At 42.4% G+C, this 17,179-nt stretch overlaps 2 protein-coding genes across 2 annotated transcripts; one reads left to right on the top strand and one right to left on the bottom strand.

The window, feature by feature from the left end:
* The first annotated feature begins 1,627 nt into the window (after positions 1 to 1,627).
* Positions 1,628 to 8,774, top strand: aurka (aurora kinase A). Its single transcript, XM_029774374.1, has 9 exons — positions 1,628 to 1,976; positions 2,121 to 2,189; positions 5,082 to 5,505; positions 5,589 to 5,628; positions 5,791 to 5,982; positions 6,301 to 6,439; positions 6,944 to 7,092; positions 7,285 to 7,459; positions 7,941 to 8,774. The coding sequence occupies exons 2-9, from the start codon at positions 2,124 to 2,126 to the stop codon at positions 8,118 to 8,120; spliced, it is 1,365 nt and encodes a 454-aa protein (XP_029630234.1). The 5' UTR covers positions 1,628 to 1,976; positions 2,121 to 2,123; the 3' UTR covers positions 8,121 to 8,774.
* Positions 8,775 to 11,495: 2,721 nt separating this feature from the next.
* LOC115207351 (vesicular inhibitory amino acid transporter) lies at positions 11,496 to 16,864 on the bottom strand. The gene is made up of 2 exons (XM_029774373.1): positions 15,937 to 16,864; positions 11,496 to 14,466 (listed from the first exon to the last, which is right to left on the bottom strand). The coding sequence occupies exons 1-2, from the start codon at positions 16,354 to 16,356 to the stop codon at positions 13,279 to 13,281; spliced, it is 1,608 nt and encodes a 535-aa protein (XP_029630233.1). The 5' UTR covers positions 16,357 to 16,864; the 3' UTR covers positions 11,496 to 13,278.
* Positions 16,865 to 17,179: the final 315 nt, after the last annotated feature.

Raw genomic sequence — 17,179 nt, 5'->3', positions numbered from 1 at the left:
TTTGTCCATGAAGGTCCGCCGCACCACCTTCCTGTTCAAGTGAGCACAGTACATGAAGGTGAGTCCAGAAATGTATTGTATGCTGCTCTATAAGTGATGTAATATGCCAGGGAGATATGTATACCGTAGCTAAGAAAGTAATACTAAGTGTATGTTGTGTAGTCAGATGTTAGTAGCCCATGTGCCTCACCCTAATAATTTGGTCTATTTTCACCTCTTAATTTCGCCTACTGTTCTGACTTGGTTGTGCACATGTGGCCTGTAACCTGTTTTAGAGAAATGTAAAAAAAAACACATTTTGTAAGAGCTTTCATTGTCTTTTTATTTGCCCCCTCTTCATTTATCCTATGGTTCTGACTTGGTGTACAGGGAGAACACTGAAAGAGCAGCCCATGTTCTGAATTCTGTCGCTGTACATTTCAAAAGTGCTGAACAAATAGTTATATTGACTACTTCTGTCCTAGCTCGCTCATTAATGTCTTAATTTAAATGACTGATTGCCTCTTATCCGCTTGTCATCCCCTTATGCCATAGTTTGTACATCTCAATTGTCAGTAGAAACCACATTTGTCAGCCATATCAGTTCTTTTTAAAGCAGTAAATCAGGCTGAATGAGCTGTTTCGCTGCCAGACAAGGCTCCGCTGATAGCCGGATGTAGCAGTGGTAAGGTGTTGGGACTGCTGTCGGGACATCTTTATGTAGGCCCTAACAGTTTGTGGGCACCATTTGGCACCGTTATAGTGCAATTAATGTATTGTTTAGTGTTGTGTTGTGTAGTGGCTATGCTGGCATGCATCCCATATTATTTTATTTTTTTGCCCCACCAAGATTTACATGCCAAAATCGCCGCTGAACATGGCAAATACCCCGTTTATCTGTTTAAAGTGCGGCGCATCATCCCATGGTATCCGTGAAGGCTGCGCACATCAGAAATATCAATGAAACATTATAGTTCCTACACGCCACTTTCTATTTTCCAATAAAATAGTCATTTTATAGGCTGTGTTGCTTACCGTGTTGTTGTCATGTTGTGTTGCTACAATACTGTGTTGTTGTCTTAGGTCTCTCTTTATGTGGTGTTGTGTTGTGTTGTCTCATCGTGATGTGTGTTTTGTCCGGTATTTATATGTTATTTATTTTAATCCCAGCCTCAGTCCCCACAGGATGTTTTTTGCCTTTTGGTAGGCAGTCATTGTGACTGTGTTCTTAATTAACTGACTTGCCTAGTTAAATAAAGGTTAAATAAATGTAAGTAAATAAATGGGCATCAAACTCATGTCGGTCCTCCAGAACGCAGCCGTAATCTTCCTAGTAGGACTCGACAGTAATGAGGTGGCGTGTGTGTGTGTGCGCACATCCCTTTCAACGTGTGTTGGGAGTCGAGCAAGAGTCGACTCGTACGACTCCAACCACAGGAGTCGGAGTCGACTCCTAAAATCCTGGAGTCGTGCACCACTAGTGGTAACAAGTGGAAATCCATCTGAAATTCCCAGATTGCATTTCGAGTACCACGTTATGACCGAGCTTGTGTTAGCCAATGGTTATTTGGAAGAGGGTCGCCCGTCAACCAATCACAGGCCTTAGCGTTTTTAAAGGCATTTAAAAGAGGGATGTTTGAAATTAAACAAGACGCAGTTAGCGAGTCGGTGTGTGATTGACCAGAGTGCAATGAGCATTTTTTATTTTTTAGTTGAACTCTAGTTATCCAGATGAAATATTACTATAGCTACTAAACTCGTGGTCTGATAGCAAATATCGAAATACTATAGAGCTAACGTTTCCCTAGACGAGTTTTCTTTCGCTTGGAATCGAGATATCTGGTTTGGCTGACTTGCTAGCTAACGTTAACGAGTTGGCTAACCCGTGCATCAGTTTGCATAACTGAGGGAGTCAACTTGACCAATATTCATCAATACACGACGTGAGAGAAGTCATTGCTGGGTTTTTTTTTTGAACCGTCGTAGCTAAGATTTCGGTAAGTTTTTAGACCCCCATAATCAACTATGAAATATGGATGCTAACGTTAGGCATACTGAAGCTAGCTAGCTAATGTTAGCTAGCTTGCTACTTTTCTTTTGGCTAAATGCGCTAACCACATTTAAGAAAAATATTTCTACAGAATATGGATGCTACTAGCCTCAAGTTGGCGAAGGACTCGAAGCTTCAGAGGTCTGTGTCTGAACACAAGGTCAGTTCTACATTCTAGTTAACCTTTTTGTCATGGAAATGTACAGGATGTAACGTTTTAACTAGCTGTGAAAACAATCCTAACCCCGTTGTTCGTATCACCTGATTCAACTAACTAATAATGGTCAGTGTTGTACTCTTTGAAAATAACTAGCTACAAATTTACCAAGAAAATACCCATTAACTAATTCCAGTGTGAAGTAAGATGCACTAAATTTACCATGAAGAAAAATCGATGTTACTTAGCTAACGAAAGTTACACTATACATTAATGTTAATATAAATGTGTTAACTAACTTGACTAGTTGAATAAAATAGACATTGCTGGTCTGACGTAACATCCAAACTATTTTGTGAGAAATTGTTACTGTAAATCTGAAGTGTCCTAGACTACAAATTTGAAAGAACAGGTCACTTTGGACTCATATTTTAAGTGTAATTTGGCTTATTAAACGAAATATTTCAAGTGAGAATTAGGCAGGTTTGATAACGAAATATAAAGGTGACTATTGCATTGATGTAGTGTAGATCCAGTAAGCAACACTGCTATATGCCAATGTATTTAGCGAAGGTACCACCAGTAAAGGGGGTTACATAATCACGACTGAAATGTGTCTTCCGCATTTAACCCAACCTCTCTGAATAGGGGGCCAATCAAAGTTTAGATATTTCTAATTTATACAGCCCAAATTTGAAAGAACTAAAGCTTAATCTCATGTGAAGTTACTACTTTACTTACAACCTTTTTATGTTTGGTCAAATGAGTACTCGGGGCTGAGCTAAAAGGATACCGACTGTACTGTTAAAGCATGTGGGTGTTCCAAATAAGCCCACGTCCATAAATCAATTTAAATGTCCAAATGTTGACACATTCCTTATGTTAGATCAACTTCTAAAATGTATTGTTTATGTGAGGTTACTCATAACAGGGGTGTCTAATTGTATCCATAGACTTGACTAGTTGATTCAGGTGTTACTGCTTGGTTGGTTCAAAACCCTGCACCCTCACTACTATCCCTCTGTGGCTAAAAAATGTTGTGCATTCATTATTTTTTTGAAAGGGGGTTCACATTTGCTGTACTGTTACATTTTACTAATTGTCTTCCTTAAGCCTGCTGTTGTATTGCAAAGGTAGTTGGACCAAAACATGTAATCACCTGGATGAATGAAGGACAATGTCCTAACCACATGAGTAGTCAACTTGTCCCTCTTTCTATTTGTCCTCTACTTGTAGGTGTTCTATCCCTGAAATCCTTCAACTGTAATCTTAAGGGCATAACTGTAGCTTGATTATTTTACTTAAATTAAATCTAAAGAAAATGGATGAATGCTTAGGTTCATTGCATGTTAGGGGATGTCAACACATGACCCCAATGTGTTTCAATGCCAACAGGGCTTAATGGGAGCATACTGGGCAACAATGGATTTATGGAAGAAAAGTACAAAGTGACACTTACTCAAAATATTTGGGAACCAATGGGCTGGGTTATAAACATGCACTTGACTACAATATTATGCCAATTTAGTATTGAACAGTATTTATTTTCATTCTGTATAGAGGGGTCTTCGTTTTTCTGTACCTTTGAAGCCCACCTGAGAATGTCCACATTACAAGGCAGCCATGTATAACAATGAAAGTGTAAATTAACAGTTAATAAGACATCAGAGTTTGACTTCTGGGGGGGCATTACCTTGTAGCCTAGTGGTTAGGGTGTTGGGCTAGTAACTGAAAGGTCAGATCAGGAATTTGATCCAGCAACAAGGTAAATCTGTCATTATGCCCCTGAGTAAGGCAATTAATCCACTGTTCCCTGGGTGCTGATGTTGCTTAAGGCAGCCCCCTGCACCTCTGATTCAGAGGGGTTGTGTTAATGTGGAAGAAACATTTCACTTGTACAACTGAATGCATTCAACTGAACGTGGCTGCCTTAACCGATATCCACGTCTTTGGCGCCCGGGGAACAGTGGGTTAACTGCTTTGCTCAGGGGCAGAACGATGGATTTTTACTTTGCTGGATTGAATCACCGAGCTGACAACCTTTCAGTTACTGGCCCAATGCTCTAACCACTAGGTTACCTGCTGCCCCTCAACAGGCAAGATGCTTATTAATACCCATGTAGTATATCATGTGCATATCAACACATCTCTTAATTTTACATTACCTATGATCACTTGTCTGAGAATGTACAAAAAATATCTGGAAAATGTTGCTATGTAGAGATATATTTGACATTGACCACTAGTATGAATTTACACAACTGTTTAACATCTATGGATTGAACCACATGAATTGGTTGAAACATTAAATGGCAGTTTTTTTTATCTAAAGCTTGAAGGGGGCTGTAGGGTAAGTATACCCTTATCTACTATAAACACTACCTAGAGTTGAAGTTAGTTCAAATAACACCACGCTAATGATGTTAGTGGCAGGTAGCCTAGTGTTGGACTAGTAAAGGAAAGGTTGCAAGATTGAATCCCTGAACTGACAAGGTAAAAACCTGTCGTTCTGCCCCTGAACAAGGCAGTTAACCCACTGTTCCTAGGCCGTCATTGTAAATAAGAATTTGTTCTTAACTGACTTGCCTGCAACATGTAGTTGAAATGCATTCAATTCACTACTCAGTTCAATTTGCTACATGTTTTGTGGATGGCCTTGTATAAAAGCCTGCATATCCTGTGGGAATCATTGGCCAGGCTACATTAACACTGCTGTAACTAAAGAAACAGGAAACTGTCATCCTCCTAAATAGGACAAGTCATGTGTTGACCCAAACCATTGACTGCAATATCTAGCATGCAACAACCTTTTTTGGTTGCATAAAGCAGTGTGCTGGTATCCTTTGTGTTGTCTTGCCTTAATAGTACTCATGACTTCACTCCCCATATGTTTAGCTTACCAGTGATGGGCCGAAGCGTGTTCCCGTGTCCCAGTCGTCCAGTGGTCACAAACCTGTGGCCTACGCCACGCCAGCCCAGCGCGTTCTAGGGCCGTCAAATGGGCCGCAGCGTATCCAGCGATCCATGACCCAGAAGCCGGAGACCGCAGTCCCACACACCAAGACCACACAACCGCAAGCGGGTTATCAGAATGTGAATCCTGTTCAACCCCAGCCTAAACTGCAGTCTCAAATCCAGAGCCTCAATTCTGTTAAAGGGCCACCTCAAACCCAGACACCCAAACCTGTCCAGACCCCCAGCCAGTCAAAGGTTCAGACCTTAACCCAGAGCCAGCCAAAGAACCACACCAATGCTTCGACTCCTGCAAGTTCTGAGCCAGCCAGAGCCACTGAACAATCCAAGCAGGAAAAGCCACAAAGTAAGAACCAAAACATTTTGTAATGGTCAGATTGGATGGTAGATATTCCTTGGTCCACTCTTACAATTGTTTTGTTTGTTCAGATAAACCTACCAAGAGTGAATCCTCAACTGCTTCTTCAAAGTAAGTTCAGGTGGTTGACTGAGCGTTGAATCTGACCTCAGCAGACCAGATGTTATGATTCTGTTCCAATGTCACTGCCGTAGAATGGGTACAATACACTTCTGCCTCGTTACTGTGATGGTTTCAATGGTCTAACTGACTTGGCTGATCTTCCTATTGTAGGAAACGCTGGGCCCTGGAGAACTTTGACATCGGTCGTCCCTTAGGGAAGGGTAAGTTTGGCAACGTGTACCTGGCCAGGGAGCGCCAGACTATGTTCATCCTGGCTCTCAAGGTGCTCTTCAAGAAGCAACTGGAGAAGGCCGGGGTGGAGCACCAGCTACGGCGGGAAGTGGAGATCCAGTCACACCTCAGGTGGGTGCTGATCATGCCGTCCTAGCTGACATTCAGATGGTCTGACTGGTGGTTACCACTGCCAGGTCTGTTTAGTGCTTTAGTCAACTTTTTTGGGGGCATAACAAGGAACAGCCAAATGAATAAAGCTCTTCAACGATTGAGTTTTACAGTAATCAGTCCTACATACACAAGGCATTGAGTGGTTAACTAGTAGGATAAAATATTTTCTGGCCACCAGACTAGTCCTAGTATCATCCCTGTGGATGAGTAACACATCAGCTGTATTGTAAAACATGACATTAATGCACTGATTAATTCAGCTTTTTTTCCCCACAGGCACCCCAATATCCTGCGTCTTTATGGTTACTTCCACGACACGGCTCGTGTTTACCTCATCCTGGAGTTTGCTCCTAAAGGGGAACTGTACAGTGAGCTGCAACGATGTGGATGCTTTGATGAGCAAAGGAGTGCCACGGTAAGGAATTTGTGTATTTTATTTTTTTACTTTGAGAATAGTTTATGGAATTATTTGAAATGTGGCCTGCGCTAGGCGTAACGGCAACCACGAACATGGCACCAGTAATACTATGACCTTTGAATGGTTTAGGCTAGACATGGGCAGTTTCCTGCACAATAATGATTCTGCTGGTAAGCTGTACAACCACAGCTGTTCTGTTTGTCTGTAGGACACTCAGGGACTGAGTTGCAGCGATCTAATTATCAAGATCAACTTGAGTGTCTCTGCTTTCCTGAGCTTTCCACTACCTTAACACTTCAGTCACTTCAAAGCTTACAATAATTTAAATTCAAATTAGTCAGGACTGGATTTGCCAGGTCTTTGTAGTCCTAAATGCCCTTAAAATAATTTTCAGATTATATTATCAAAAATAAGTTACATGTTCGGTGAGAATATATGAAACCTCTTAACATCACGTGCTGAGGCTGCAGTTCCTAAATTGAAGCCATTCTGTTTCTCCAGTACATAATGGAGCTGGCGGATGCCCTGAACTACTGCCACTCTAAGAAAGTCATCCACCGGGACATCAAGCCTGAGAACCTGCTGCTGGGGGCCAATGGGGAGCTGAAGATAGCAGATTTTGGCTGGTCGGTGCATACACCCTCCTCAAGGTAACCCCTCCATCCATCAGTCTCCCTTGTTGGCAGTTTATTTGTGAATTGAGATTGTGTAAGGACATTGATGTGAATTGAGTTTGCTTTTGCAGCCAGAAGCATTGTCATGTGGAATAAGGAAGTTACTTTCCATCTGCTATGTTTCACCTCACTGAATATACCCATGATGCACTTCCACCCTCTGTCCAGGAGGTCGACTCTGTGTGGAACTCTGGACTACCTGCCTCCAGAGATGATTGAGGGCAGAACCCATGATGACAAGGTGGATCTGTGGAGCCTGGGGGTGCTCTGCTACGAGTTCCTGGTGGGACGCCCTCCATTTGAGACAAAGAACAATGAGGACACCTATCGCAAGATCTCACGGGTCAGAACTGACTAAAGTTATTTTATGTAGATTTGTTGGTGTTGCTTTACAATTAGGAAGAAAATAACTTTACAGCAGTTGTACATGTTGATTCAGCTTTGCTCTTATTGGTTTGTTTAGATCACATTGTATTTGTCACATGCTTTGAACAACCGGTGTAGACTTACGGTGAAATGCGTACTTTAAACCATGCTTAGATAACTTCATCTGGTGCTCAGTTGGTAAGAGCTTAGAGCTGGCTGTGAATTGGTCTCTTCAGCTGTTTGGTATTGGTTGACAGTCTTCCATTAATCTATACACTATTGATTCAACTTGACTGTTCCACATTTTGATAAAACTAGTCTTTCACCCAGTTTAAAACGCGGTGCTGGCGACACCAAGGTCGTGTTTATTTCCTGCATGGCTCAAGTACAGACTAATATGTATTGGTAGATGTTATATACCTGGAACACAACTCTGAATCCACCTCTCCTTCTTGCAGGTGGAGTTCACTTACCCAGTCCATGTTAGCGCTGGCAGCAGAGACCTAATAGACAAACTGCTGAAGCACAACCCTCTCCACAGGCTCCCTATCCAGGGTGTCCTGACCCATCCCTGGGTGGTGGAGAAATCTACCAAGACGCCAACCGCCATGTCTCACAGCCCAGAGCAAAACAAATGAGGACTTTTATGGTGTTTCAGACTTCCTGGTTGGAAGTTTCCCAGCACCTACACAGTACTGTTGCCACGGTCGTGTTCATTAAAGGAAGTAACAGTCATCTTTATTGGACTGCTTCAGTCATTTAGTTTGGCGTCTAATCAACACGACACGTACTTAATGCTTGACTATACTGCTCACTGCTATGGATAACTTTGCTTTCTTCTCTGTGAATGTGTTATCTGGCGTCTTGATGCCCTGCTGTAATTTCTGCTGCCTTTTTTCTATGGCATTTTATCTTTGTAAATATTTTACTGTTGTGTTAGTAAAATTATGAGCATTTTATGGTATTTACTGTCATTACTTGAATAAATATGCTGGTTTGACATGTGGCAATGTTCATGAGGGATAGGAAGTTACGATGCCAAACTTGCAATGACGCATCAAATGTGCAATTTTATTTTTTTTTACTTTGTGGTAGCCCAATCTAATGCACAGGTTATGGACAACTACAGTACATTTTAAGTTTACTTTGTTCAAGTCCAGCAGCCAGAACGCTTTTCACTGGTAATGGCACCGCCCTTGATTGCCACTAGATGGCGTACCACTCATTCTAATGAACCAGCCATATATTAACATTATGACTGATCCGGAGAAATAAAGAATTTGCTTTAACTTTAAATTTTCATGTGACTACTTGGTCTGTACGTTACATTCACTTAATTCCAATATAATTTGAATATACTATGGAACGCAATCCTTGTGTTTAATGAAAGGCGTAATTACGCCATGGTTGGCGATATATTCCAATTATAGCTCGACGGTAAGCGACGCTTTTCTTAATCATTCCCTGTGCCTCGTCGCTGTACTATACCGCTACGTTCAGGTGTCAGTGTCGTTAAAATGGTTGCTCATTCAACACTTGCTTTTTAACGCTCCAGTTGAGCGTTTGCCTGACGAATTTAGTTTGGCATTGGTCCAATATTCCTTATCAGTTATGCCGTTAAAGATTTATTTTAATTTGATTGTACCTAGGGACGATCAACCATACCGCCACTGGTGTGAATTTGAAAGGCAACTAAGCCGAAGTCTGTTAAATGTAACAAAATTGCCTTTAGTCATTTCTGTGAATCTCAATTCTTAGCTCAAGTACTTTCATATATTAGTGTGTACACCCATTCAAATTTGTGGAATCGGCTGTTTTGGCTACACCCATCGCTGACCGTGTTTTAATTTTTTGAATGAACCTTTAACTAGGCAAGTCATTAAGAACAAATTCTTATTTTCAGTGATGGCCTAGGAACAGTGGGTTAACTGCCTTGTTCAGGGGCAGAACGACAGATTTTTACCTTGTCAGCTCAGGGATTCAATCTTGCAACCTTTCGGTTACTAGTCCAGAGCTCTAACCACTAGGCTTCCTGCCGCCCAAAAGTCAAGCACACAGCCATGCAATCTCCATAGACATTGGCAATAGAATGCCCTTGCTGAAGAGCTCAGTGACTTTCAACATGGCACCATTGGATGCCACCTTTCCAACAAGTCAGTTGGTCAGATTTCTGCTATGCTAGAGCTGCCCCGGTCAACTAAGTGCTGTTAATGTGAAGTGGAAACCTCTAGAAGCAACGAAGGCTCATCCAAGAAGTGGTAAGCCACACAAGCTCACAAAATGGGACCACCATGTGCTATAGGGTGTAAAAAGCATCTGTCCTCGGTTGCAACACTCCCGAGTTTCAAACTGCCTCTGGAAGCAACATCACAAGAACTGTTGGTCGGGAGCTTCATGAAATGGGTTTCCATGGCCGAGGAGCCGCACACAAGCCTAAGATCACCATGCGCAATGCCAAGTGTCAGCTGGAGTGGTGTAAAGCTCGCTGCCATTGGACTCTGGAGCAGTAGAAACGCGTTCTGAGTGATGAATCACACTTCCCCATCTGGCAGTCTGATGGATGAATCTGGGTTTGACTGATGCCAGGAGAACACTACCTGCCCCAATGCATAGTGCCAACTAAAGTTTGATGGCCGAGGAATAATGGTCTAGGGCTGTGGTTCAGGCCCCTTAGTTCCAGTGAAGGGAAATCTTAAGGCTACAGTATACAATGACACTAGACGATTCTGTGCTTCCAACTTTGTGGCAACAGTTTGGGGAAGGCCCTTTCCCTGTTTCAGCATGACAAGCACTAAGTGAGGTCCATACAGAAATGGTTAGTCGAGATCGGTGTGGAAGAACTTGACTGGCCTGCACAGAGCCCTGACCTGAACCCCATCTAACGCCTTTGGGATGAATTGGGACGCCGACTGCGAGTCAGGCTGAAGCACCCAACATTAGTGCCCGACCTCACTAATGCTCTTGTGGCTGAATGGAAGAAAGTCCCTGCAGCAATGTTCCATCATCTAGTGGAAAGACTTCCCAGAAGGGGGGCAAACTCCATATTAATGCCCATGATATTAGAATGAGATGTTCGATGAGCAGGTGTCCACATACTTTTGGTCATGTAGTGTAGTCAGACAGCAACGCCTCTTTTCGTCTCATCTTTTCCATTTTCTAATCTCATCCTCTTTAGTAGCCTACTTTTAGCTGTAGAGCGTGCAGATTGGGCTGAGGTAGTCGGAGCTACTGTAAACCGCTCTGTCAATGCCCATGTTTCTATCAACAGATTGTAAACCTTATGGAGATGGACCTTGTACGATGTGCAGGTCCTCCCAAATAGGCCTGCGGTCCAGATGCAATTTTTTTAACACGCAATCCATATGTTCGATGAATAGGCAGGCCTATCTGCTTGTGCCCCATAGCAAAAATCTGGCAAATAGCATACTGTCCGTTATAACTTCATTCTGCTAAATTTATACAAGCATGATGAACCAAAGTGGACTAGGCCTACAAGCTGCACATACCTTAAACTATTAATCTTTAGGCTACCATTTTCTTTATTCTATATAGCGTTTTAGATATATAGGGCTAGGCTATTCCAAGCAAAACCTACTGTCATTATAGACAATTACCGGCTAAAATGTACCATTATCGATGCAAACCGTAACAATTATGACACGTGACTTGTGCACCTGCATTCACTGTTCGCAGTGCTCACTGGACCTCTTTCTCTCTCGCGCGCGCTTAAAAACAACACATTTAATTAACTGAAACGTTACCTTTTTGGTCTTGAATGTAATTGCATAATTCCTGTAATTCAGAGTGGCTATTACACAGGAATAACACTCATAAAACGTTAATCATTAAACAAAACCATGCATGTATTTTTATTATTAATCGTATATATGCAAAAAAATCCCAAAGTATTCTTCAACATTTTTTTACATATTTTATTCTATTTATAGAGAAAAAAAATACATGTTTCTCACGGTTTTCGTTTTCATCACATAAAAACACACACATGTATACAATATAATTTAACTTATTTCTTTATTCTTTAATATTCATTTTCACGATTTATGAGAGATATAGGCTACATTCCATCTTTTTGAAACCACAATAACACTACACATACGGTTTTATAACATTTCCACATGACCCGTTGGATTGCACACAATGAAAGATGTCTTTATGCACATGTTCTTCTTTGTATGATGTCTTCATATTTGTATGATTCAGACACTTGATTCCGGAAAGCGAATTATTCAAATTAATATCGCATGAATAGTTTACAATTAAAATGCATAATGTGAAACAGGGGATAACTTCGAATTGAGAGTGACAGAATTCCTTGTGGGTTGACTGTTCTTACTGACGCGACAGTATTTTCCTCTTTCTAGGGCGAATATGGGACAAATGACTTTGGAACTTGTGGTCCTAAAACACCGTTCTCCGAACGCTAACGACATAGCTTTTTACTTCAAGGGCATTTGCCGTTTTTTTCTCTCACAATTTCATGTGCGACAGGTAAGTGTAAGCCTAACGATATGTTGTAGGCTAATAGTTATTCATTCAAATATCCAAAAACACGTTTTTCCCTGACTCTGGTTATAACCGTTTTCTTTTCCACCTTCCAATTCCAGAATGATGTTCTTATCTGTCTCAATATCATACATTCAATGCATAGTTAAAGTAGCTGTGTATGTAATTAGACCACTATAATCACACTGTTTCCATTATAGCGCTTGGAGAGAATAATTACTTCTGAATAAAGATATTTGGGATATTCCTAGTATTCAGTATGGGCATCATCCATGATATGTATAGGTGTAGGCCGTCATTGTAAATAAGAGTTTGTTCTTAACTGACTTGCCTTGTTAAATAAAGGTTAAATAAATAAAACAAATGCATTCTATTTATTCTGTCTTGGTGATATACTTTATTGCCATTATATTAGTTGTCATCATGATGGGTCCACATTACAATATTTGAAATATTGCAAATAATTTAGAAGAAGAAAATGGCATCATATCAAACGCACAGCTTCGTTTATACCATTTAGTCACATTATGCCGTTGAATTGTCAAAGTCCACAACCACACGCACTCCTATAATAAAAGCTCCTGGAAAGAACAAACAAGGGATCTATTGCTTGCTTCGTATATGGCACCCCTAAAGGTTCTATATAGCACCCTTTTGTAGGGTTCTTTGATCAGAACCCCCAGGGGTTCTTCTCTACTGAACCAAACGTTTTTCAATATAGAACCCTTGGGTTCCATATAGGGTTCTAGACCAACGTTGGTTCTATATAGAACCTTAAGTTGTGCCATACATGAAGCAAGCATAGAACCCTTTTTTGGTTCTCTCCAGAAGCTTTTTTTCTAAGAATATAAACTTGAATGTCAAATGAAATGGCTCTCCAGGTGGTACGAGACCTCCATAGAGAGATGAAAAGACGCATTGCTCATTTAGCAATTTTGTTTAGGTCGATTGAACTATTGTAAACCTTCACTCCACTGAAACATATGGATATTCATTTAGTCATATTTAGGCTATACATTACAAGTTGAATTGTCCATATCGTGTGTCATGTTTTGTGACTTTTGTGTCTCTCACTCTCCGCGCGCGCACGCGTGTGTGTCAATGCAAGGATGTAATGAGCACGCGCAAATGTGTGCGTGCACTGCATTCTGTGCACGCATTTATTTCGCATGAATTGTGTAAGCATGGGCTGACTGCGCTCAGTGGTGATTTCAGTTATTCACTTTAAGATGGATGTGCAGTAACATCTATATCCAGCAGACTGTGGCTTGGCTAATCTTCTATGCCATATTTATAAGCTTCTATGAGTCCCTCCATTGAGTGGATGAAACCGGAGATAGCGCATATGCCTCCTATTACAAATATAGCGACATCAAAGAACACGTGGTGCCATAGCAGCTTTCTCCATAGCAGCTTGAGGTGGAAGAGGCTGGGGAGCAGAAAGCACAGCCCTGCGCCCGTCAGGCTGCCGGTCAGACCCATGAGAAGGGCAAAATGCGGTACATAAATGGCCATGAGCAACGTGAACACCACAAGGCTGCATCTGAGAGTGAGGCCCCAAGCTTTCAGGCGTCCATCGCCCCCGTAGCAATTTGGGAACCATGTGCGTTCTTGTTCGTTAAAAAATGATTTCTCCAAAACCTCGACTGCAGCGAAGAATGGCAATGGGTATGACAGTAAGGCTTTGGACACTAAGAAGAGGTTTACGACAGCCCTGATGGTTGACGGCAGGTTGTCTGTGATGACCTCCTTGGTGGCATCCGCCCAGGTCAGGTAGGCCACGAGGGCGAACAGGCCCTTGAGGACGCACGCGGCGATGTGGGTCCAGTTCATCATGCAGTGGAACTCGCTGGGCTTCTGCATGTTCCCCTCGAGCGACGGAAGGAAAATCTGAGAGGTGTAACTGAACACAATGATTCCAATAGAAATTGGGAACTTCTTTACATCGATGTAGAATTTGACTTTGTCCCAGGCCCAGTCACGCGCTCTGGAGAGGCAGTAGGCAATTACCAGGATGTTGATGACGAAGTGCGCGATAGTGCACAGCAAGCTGAATTTTGAGACGGACTTGAGGTTCTTGAGGAAGGCGCAGGGTAGCAGGGCGGCAGTGGCCACTATGGCCCAGGACTTCTGGGAGATAGGAAGGGTGGGAAAGCTGTTGTACATCAGGTTACCACTCACAACAACGTACAGGATACACGTCATTACCAGCTCGATGATCTGGGCTACATTCACGATATGACCGCCTAAAGATGGAAACCTCGGCTGACAACACGCGTTGGCTATGTCCACGTATGTGTCCCTCACACGCACCAGTTGACCGTCTTCGTCCTCCTCGTACAGGCAGGCGATGAGGATTTTCCCCGTGTAGCAACACACCACGGCGGCGAAAATAATGAGAAACAGTCCGAGGTAGCCCCCGTGGAGAATGGCGTATGGTAAACCCAGAACGAACATCCCCTGAAAACACAAAAATACACAATATGGAGATGGATTGGCCTATGGGAACAACGCATAACCAGTCCACAATATAGGAAATTCAATACAATAGGCTATATAAAATGTGGATTTTGCTTGGTTATAACTAATACGTTGTAATAAAGCCTAAATATATGCTATATATACATGACAGTATAGTTTAAAGCTACGGATTTGTAGCACTCAATGGTTGACATGGGTATGGACATAATAAACACAAAATGTGTTGGCCAATTCCAGATTATAATATATATTTTTGTCGTATTTGCTGATCATAACGTCACGCATTATAAGCATTATAATATATCCTATGTGTAACATGATTCAATGGGGGATATAATATATATGGGTTCTGGTGGGGATTCCATTTCGCTGTGAGCGTGCCCGTTCCAGCTAATTGTGTTAACGTCATTAGGGGCTTCTAAAGGAGACGCGTCCTGACGTAACGGTGACGGTCGTGATGAGGACTATAGCCCGAATAACGTGTGATGGGACGGCGCTCGGCTTGGGGACTTTTTGACTCATTTTTAGTATTTATTTGGATCCCCATAAGCTCTTTATGGGATTCAAACAGGAACAAAGCAACACATCATACGAAATAAACTGTCGAGTAAATGTTAACATTTAAACGGTCACCATATATTACATGGTTGTAGGTGATGGACACGCGTAATGTAATGGTGAAGTGCGTTATTAAACGGCTGTAACGTATCGGAAAGGCTATGGAGAAAAGCACAGTGCCGCATAGATTAGGCTATATCTTTATGACCTTGATGAGATGGTTATCTAGAAGGCCACCTGTCGATCTGAACCGGAGATCCTTTCAAATAGTACAGCTGCTACTTGAATGCGCGCCGGGTCGACAGAGCCAAGCTTGTGCGTAAAACCACATCAATGGATCAGTACGTCATTTTCTTTTGTCAAATGAAAGTCTATGGGTCTCCTCCATGGAATTAGACTATTTCAATATATTTCCATCATTATTCTCTAGGCTATGTGTATGGCTTCATATAATGAAATACAACAAAACATTACGTTTCACGCACAGCGGTTATCTTCTTATTCTAACAGCAAGCACGCGTTTCCGTTTCCCCCGCTCATTAGGATCCTATCCAAATCACATAAATGATCGATGTGTTCAAAATAGCCCAATTCATCTCTAAATCCTACATCAAAACGAAATATCCTGTCAGATGGGCTCGTCCTTCTTTATTTTTCATACGGAACCCTTGGTAGTCTAATTGGTTGTCTATATCGACTGCCGTAACCCATCTCCATGTGCCGTTTTCATAAGTATTCATTTCATGGTTGCAATCAGTTTGGCGATGACTGAAGGGAAACTATGTTTATTTCTTTACTTTTGGCTGTGGCAGGTAACACAACATAATGAATGAATGAAGGAGTGAATGAGGGGAAGAGGGGACGAGGAGTTTCATCTGAATGCGTGTTTACCTGGATGGCATTGGTGACGTTCCAGCCCGCTTCCCAAGCGGTGATTTTTGGTGATTTTTCTTCTTCGCCCAGACCTGAGGCTTTAGAACCGGAGGGCGGGGGTCCGGTGCCGTCTCTCTGGTAGTGGCTGTCCCCAGCCGCCATTCCGTCTTCTCCTCCAGCCATCCCACCCTCTCCACTCCCTTCTCCAGCGTCTCCACCACCCATTTCATCCGATTTCATGATGTCCATCTGCAGTCCTTGCCGGTGGTCGTAATCCAAATCATCGCATGCGGCGAAGCCCAGTCCCTCCTCGTCTGTGGCGGCCTGGAAGCCCATCTTGGCCATCATGCCGCTCACCTTCGCAGTGGATTTATTCGACATGGAAGTTGCCGCATTTGACAGTTTATTTTGAAACTTGCTTCGGATTAAATGTGCCATTGTTGCTTCCTCTGTCTGGTTTACCTAGTCGGTGACGTTTTTTTTCTCCTAATTCAAATACAATAAATAGTCAACAACTTTAGTTTGCAGATATGTTTCTGTACATTAATAAACAAGGCTATGGTACAAACGGTGTTTTTATAAAGCCCTGGTGGTTGTTCAGTTGCTATCTCCACTTCTTGATCATCCCCAGGTTCATGTCACCTTCAGACGTCGGCGCTCCGTCTCTGCATCTTGTTAAACGCACTCGCTTCTTTAGCTCGACGAAAACGTCCGATCTTGATACCCAATTTTTCTGAAGGAAAACTATTTATTACGCAGAGGATTACTCTAAATTGCTCGTTGCAATATTTAGTTGGTTTATTGATAATAACGGTTGCAGCAGCGCATCCACAGTTGGTTTTCCTTGGTCGTTACCGATGCCAATGCGGTACGCTTGAGCCTGGGGGTGGTAAAGAGGAGGCACGTGTCATCATCAGCCTGCCAATGCAAAGACTGTGCTTCGAGAAACACGTCTCGAGCTCCCAGCGGGCGCAGCCGCCCCATAGAAGAAAACGGGAGCTATTTGGTGCATTTCTAGGGGAGGTGCTTACGGTACCCCGACCCATCCCTACCCCCATATTCTACAAAACTTCATTCTAACGTCCAATGGCATTCTGGGGGATTCGACTAAATAACTTTACGTGTGGCCTATAAAAGGAGCTAGGCGGGAACTGAAGGGAGAAACCATCAACTCTTTGGACCTAGTTATGTAACTTTCAGACTAGAATTTGACCACCTTTTGTTATAACCATTGAGTTTTATTTTGAACGACAAGAGGACG

The sequence above is a fragment of the Salmo trutta genome, chromosome 14 (genome assembly GCF_901001165.1).
Source record: "Salmo trutta chromosome 14, fSalTru1.1, whole genome shotgun sequence".
NCBI classification, from domain to species: domain Eukaryota; kingdom Metazoa; phylum Chordata; class Actinopteri; order Salmoniformes; family Salmonidae; genus Salmo; species Salmo trutta.
This window is presented reverse-complemented; position numbering and strand designations above follow the sequence as displayed.

Excerpts from the sequence above, each read along its gene's own strand:
- aurka (XM_029774374.1), top strand. The coding sequence starts at position 2,124 with ATGGATGCTACTAGCCTCAAGTTGGCGAAGGACTCGAAGCTTCAGAGG. Across the intron at positions 5,506-5,588 it reads CAAGCAGGAAAAGCCACAAA|ATAAACCTACCAAGAGTGAA; the intron begins GTAAGAACCAAA and ends TTGTTTGTTCAG. Across the intron at positions 7,093-7,284 it reads GTGCATACACCCTCCTCAAG|GAGGTCGACTCTGTGTGGAA; the intron begins GTAACCCCTCCA and ends CCCTCTGTCCAG.
- LOC115207351 (XM_029774373.1), bottom strand. The coding sequence starts at position 16,356 with ATGGCACATTTAATCCGAAGCAAGTTTCAAAATAAACTGTCAAATGCG. Across the intron at positions 14,467-15,936 it reads ACGTCACCAATGCCATCCAG|GGGATGTTCGTTCTGGGTTT; the intron begins GTAAACACGCAT and ends TTGTGTTTTCAG.